Source organism: Nematolebias whitei, chromosome 20 (genome assembly GCF_014905685.2).
Source record: "Nematolebias whitei isolate Nwh7 chromosome 20, NemWhi1, whole genome shotgun sequence".
In the NCBI taxonomy this organism is placed as follows: domain Eukaryota; kingdom Metazoa; phylum Chordata; class Actinopteri; order Cyprinodontiformes; family Rivulidae; genus Nematolebias; species Nematolebias whitei.
The window spans coordinates 2,126,841-2,133,051 of NC_056517.1; the positions used below are offsets into that span (position 1 = coordinate 2,126,841).

The 6,211-nt window shown below is 40.9% G+C and overlaps 1 protein-coding gene across 1 annotated transcript in view; it reads right to left on the reverse strand.

The window, feature by feature from the left end:
- The window catches only part of cdh12a (cadherin 12, type 2a (N-cadherin 2)), a 145,077-nt gene that overhangs the window by 97,130 nt on the left and 41,736 nt on the right, over positions 1-6,211 (reverse strand). The window contains exons 2-3 of the mRNA XM_037694376.1: positions 4,901-5,195; positions 386-505 (exon numbers count right to left, since the gene is read on the reverse strand). Of these exons, the coding sequence (XP_037550304.1) occupies positions 386-505; positions 4,901-5,195 (415 nt within the window). The remainder of the gene's footprint in view (positions 1-385; positions 506-4,900; positions 5,196-6,211) is intronic.

Consider the following 6,211-nt stretch of genomic DNA (forward strand, 5'->3'; position numbering starts at 1 on the left):
TCTGGTCATTGTTGCTTGATTGTCCTCATAAAATCACATGTTTGAGACATAATCAGCTGAAGCACAGCAGAGAGGGATGGCAATAGATTGCAATTTGTCTAATTATTTGTTTTTTTGTTTAAAAAAATATTCCTAGGCAATGTGCAACTTCTTTAAGAGTTACTGTTTTGCTTTAACCAGAGATAGTATACTCTTTAGTGGGAAAAAAATATCAAATAACATTTGGAATACAGGAAAAATGGATAATTCTTTGAGCAGTAAAAAGCTGTTAGATGTACAAAATTCCCTTAGACAAATAAAATAAGGCTATCTGCTTTCTCATCCGAAGTGTATTGTTACACTCCATCATGAAATCATAGCTCAAATGAAACGTTAAGCAGCTTACCTGTTTTAGGGTCAACAGAGAAGTACGGTTGGCCATGGATGATGCTGTAAACCACTCTCGCACTGTTTCCATACGTAGGGTCATCTGCATCTGTGGCTGTTACTTGAGTCACATAGGTCCCTGCACAAAGGAGTGTGAAAAACATATTGACTTGGAGTTAATCGGCCTCCTCACGAGACTGAAATCCAAACTCTTTGAAGTTCATCAGCTTTCCAAACGATCTCACCTGACACTAATGAGCGGGGGCTCACTGGTGAGAAACCTGCTGCTAATGATGAAAAGTGAAGGAGTCTGATAGAGCGCACTGACAAGATGTGCAAGTGAAACATTCATGTATTGCAGGGCAACGGAATATTCTTGTTTAGATTTTGCACACTTACAGCAATACATAGCAGCAATTAAAAAAAAAAAAAGATTCAAAAGCTCTTGTGCAGCCATTCATTAAACGTTGCTACCATTAAGAAAACAAAGCGCCGAGACAGGAGCTGAGTTAAGATGGCACTCTTCCAAACTCTTAACAGCGACAGAATAATTACAAGTAGGAGGTTTGGCTCATCTCTTTTTTACTATCTGGCAAACACAAAGTGTTCAGTGTTGTGTCTTTCACAAAGTCAATATTTATTATGTTGTGTTTTTAAATTCACAGACTGAATCAAATGTGTTTGGTTTTAAAATCCCAAAATGCAAACAGATTGTTCATAATGACCTACACATAAAAAAAAGCACATCTGGACAGTTAAAAATAACATACTGGATAAAATGAGAAGCCTGTTCAGAAGATGCCGACCAGAGGGATGACACTTAATATGGACATTTTACTTTCTGGTAAGCTCCTAGATGCATGTGAAGAAGATGCTGTTTAATAAATGGGCTTCACACTCTGAGCAGGTGTTAACAATGAAATTAAAACACTAGTTGGAGCGAGATTAGCGTCTCTCATCTCTGTCAAACATGCCTGATTGCCCGAGAAGGATTGCGTTGTGCTAAACGTGTATACAGTGGATGAGATAACACTTTTTTGTCCAGGCAAAGGAGGACAGAAACACAGCGATTACAGCTCGTGTATATTGGAAGTTTGAAAGCCTTCAAGCATCTCTGACTCCTACACATTCCCAGGCAGCAAAGGTAACAGCTTTTACATAAATGTGAGGCTATAAACTACTCGAATGAATTCTATTTGCAGGGCTGTGAAAAGTCAAATGGCTGAGTGAGATCTTGATTGAAAGAAATGGTTTCAAAATCCTTAGGTGGTTAAAATATATACTCTATGTAACTTCACCAGATATTACAGTTTTCTCCACATTAATGTTGGGGTACATATAATTGCAGTGTAATGCATCACATATTTATGCAGATGTATTTAGTTAAAAGATGAAGAGCCAGGGTAGGCATGTGGTCAGTGCTGTGGTCTTGTAATGTGAGGCTGCAGGTTTGAGCCCAGGTTTTGTCCGAAAGGGGATTTGGCATAAAACTACTGCCAAATATTTAATTGGCCCAACAGTGATTGTGAATTCAACTGAGTAATACAACAGTTTCACACATTTTATTCAAGAATACCAAATTATTTAATTCATCCATCCATATTACACCTGACTGATCCTGTTCAGGGTGACAGATCTGCTGTTAATCACCAGTAATCAATGGGTGATATGCTGGATCCACTATAGACAGGTCAACAGGACATCACAGAGCCACTTAAAGACGAACAACCATACACACACTCCCACCTTGGGCAAGTTTAGAAACTCCATAAACCCAACATCAGGGCTTAATTTGAGCCAGATCCTGCCGAAACAAAATATAGGAACTCTTATTTTGACAGAGTGCTTCCGGTAACTGTTTGCTTGGATCTGGTAATTTTCAGGCTTACTAATTATAAAGTTATGGACACAAATGACTGCCTTGAATGAATACAACTTATATTGGATATCCATCCATCCATCCATTTTCTTCCGCTTATCTGGGGTTGGGTCGCGGGGGTAGCAGTCCAAGTAGGGAGGCCCAGACTTCCCTCTCCCCAGCCACTTGGGCCAGCTCTTCCGGGGGAATCCCGAGGCGTTCCCAGGCCAGCCGAGAAACATAGTCCCTCCAGCGTGTCCTGGGTCTTCCTCTGGGCCTCCTTCCGGTGGGACATGTCCGGAACACCTCACCAGGGAGGTGTCCAGAAGGCATCCTAAACAGATGCCCAATTGGAAATGTATTGGATATGTAAACTGAAAATAATTACACGAGTAATAATTTTAAAGACAACAGCATACGATCTGCTTTTTCAAGTGAATAATTTCCGCATCTACCCTTAACGAAATCTCCTCCCCTAAAAGAGTGGTGGGGGGAAGTGCCGAGCAGGCAGTCGTGTCATATGAGGGTAAAGGGCTCACAGCCGCAGGCAGGTGCCTGGAGGTTTCACACTTGGATTGACAATGAGCAGGGACAGTTGGGCTCGCTTTCAAGCTCGACTTAATTGACAATTCCGTCAAGTAAGGGGGGTGTGAGCTTGACAGAAGCAGAGTGTTTACAAATGTAGTTAAACATAGATGTTTAACAAACTGTTAAGATACACCAAACTACAAGAAATCACATCTATTTTATTCAAAAATTTCAGGGGAACAACCCTTCCTCCCCCCGCCAGCCCACCCACTATTTGCGTTCCGGCATCAGCCAGTTTACAAATTAAGCCCTGCCTAACATGCACATTTGAATTATGGGACAAAAACAGTAGTTGGAGAAAATTTATACAAGTAAAGGAAAGCATTTACAGACATGGCCCAGCCAGGACTCATACCCAGGATCTACTTGCTGCAAGACAGCAGTGCTAAAACACAGACACACAGCCGCTGTGGTGTAGAGGTAGAGCAGCCGACTTGGGACCAGAAAGTTGCAGGTTCAACTCCCCACCATGTCCACATGTTGTGGTGTCTCTGAGCAAGTAATTGAACACCTAACTGTTCCCTAGACACTTACATAGCTGCCCACTGCTCCACCTGTGCGAATCTCAAATGCCATGTGTTAAAAACAGAGCACACATTTTGTCATTGTATGGGAACATAAAATAATGACAACACATAGCACTTTATTCTAGAATTCACTGTTCTAGAATTGTGCCGCTCAAGGTGGCTGCATGTTGGGGCAGCTCTGTTACATTCATTTTGAGATTTTGCTTTTGGAAACTTTAATTCCTCTTTTTATGGATGTAAATCACAATTTTTTGGATGATTGTTTCCTCTGGTATCGGATGTTGTACAGCTGGAAGGATTTTTACTGAAACTTTTTTAGTTTTGGACATTTGTTATGATGCGTAACCATAGCAACAAGGCAGTTTTCTACAACCAACAGCAGCTGATTAACATCTCAACGGCTCAAATAATATCTCAACTACAGCCCCAAATCTCGAGTGAGTTGAAAAGGATGTTTTGTGGACGCTTTCTCATCTACCTGCCAGCTGTGCTCGAGTGCCTGACCACTGAGATCCTGGAACTAGCAGGAAACACGACTCATGACAGCGGAAAGACAGGATCGTCTTTTGGCACCTACAGCTGGCTGCCCGCAGCTACCAGGAACTTGGCAGACTGCTGGGAGGAGTGACCATCACTCTGGGAGGAGTTCTGCCCAGCATTTGGGCGGTTCTACAGCCCGAGGGGAACCGAGAGGCCAGCCGAGTCTTGGTGGATGGATCGGACGGCATCTGCAGCCAGTTTCTTCCACTGTGGGATGGACCTTTACAAGAGATCCTTCCTGCCTACATCCATCAGTATCTATAACATCTCTTAATGAAATGAGGATAACGAGTTACAACAACAAATAATTTCCCTTTGGGATTAATAAAGTATTTTTGAATTGAATTGAATTGAATTTATTTCTAACGAACTGGCCATTGTGCAGCTTTAAGACCAAATTTTGCATTTTTCACAAAAAGTTTTCACTGCATGTTTTATGTATTCCTATTTTCAAATATTGCAACATGTACTGCATGTATCAGATGCAATTAGCTTAGAACTGTGATAAAATAATACACGACCATCAAAACTTAAACTGTTACTTTGTTTAGTTGTGTGTGGTGTTTGATGCTTGTGCATTCGTCCATGGCCACAACAGACAACTTTTTTTTTTTTAATGATGAACTTGAAAGCCTCCATCATACGGTAGTGCTTCTTTTGATTTAGGGTGCTTACTGAAGCTACACTGTTTTTCCTGCTTTCTAGCCATCCTCTTGAGACTGCTGGATTTGAAGTTTTGAGGGCTTCATTGTGATTCACATCAAGAGAAACCATTCTCCCAACGAATTACCTTGATCTGTCGTCCCTGAGGGGAAAGTGTAAAGACAAAGCAGTGGAATGTACTTAGGGCACACCAAGAATAAAACTGTTCTCTGAAATGTCAAAATCTGTTAGGGAGAGCAGTGCTACCCCTCTGGTTGTACCCATGCTGCACCTGAAACTGAACTTGTTAGACTTGTTCAAAGTGAGAAAGCTAAGTTTTTAACCAAGAAAGAACATAAAACTTTGAATGGCCACTTACCAACTGGTGACATCTCTGGAACACTGGCTGTATACGGTCCCTCCAGGAACTTTGGTTCATTGTCATTGATATCTTGGACCTTGATAACAAATTCTGATTCAGGCTCCAGTGGGATATTGGTGTCAATGTCCACAGCCTGGGCGCGGAGGGTGTAGTAAGGCTTCTCCTCTCTGTCAAGACTCCTTAAGGCATGGATGTCCCCGGTAGTTTGGTCAATTGTGAAAATGGAGCCAGCACCATCCCCTGAGAGGGTGTACTTCACCGAACTGTCCCCCTTATCGAGGTCAGTGTGGAGCTGCAAGACAAAAGAGGAAAAAAAAGACAGGTTGAGTGCAAACATTGGCACAGATAATGGTTCAATGAAAACACTGGGGAAGAGCTGTCTGGGGAAACTATTTCACAATGACAGTCAAGGTAACTGACTGCACATCAAAGAGCAAATTCATCTCTCTGCAACGATCTGCAAAACACCAAGTGGGGAAAAAAAAGAATGGAATGAATCTGCTTTCAGAACATTTCCCAGAATAATGAGGCTACATCTTTCATAAATAATGCATTCCCTTATTGCAATTACACTGCAATGACATCCCTTCAGCTTCTTAAACCCATTGCCATTTAAGCACAAAAAAGTCCCATTAGACAAGAGCAATGATTTTAACTTAAATAGTTAATATTAAATGGTAAAATGCTACATGAATACCTGCACATCACAACCAGTATTTCTAAAACCTTTTTGTCCTGGCAATAAAACTCTGTGACCAGAGGATGCTCAGCACAGTTGCAAAATAACACATCTACTGTCAGAAAGCATCTCTGTTTCTATAGATCCAGGTCTGTGCCATCTCACTTTTTTTACAACCGAACAAACAAATTCTGGGCTGGTGGTAGAAACCTTGTTGACATAGTTGTCTTTACTTTATTTCAGTAAACAACTCTAATATTCAAAGCTTTTTAAATATTTACAGACTCTAATGTAATGTAATCATCAACCATAGTGGGTTATAGATTTTTTTCTTTATGTCTGGTCAGTGGCATGAGATTTCAACTTGTACTGTTGAAAAGCAGTTTCACTCCAGCAGACAACAAGTAATATATCAAGCACTGAAGCAGGAGCGTGTACCCAATTCCCAGGAGGCTAGGTCATTTATTGGCTATTTGCAAAATGGTTATTTGTATTTATTTATTTGTTTGTCTGTTATTTGTATTTGTTTATTTATTCATGTTTTATGAATTTGTTTATTTATTCAATTATCCATCCATCCATCCATCCATCCATCCATCCATCCATCCATCCATCCATCCATCCATCCA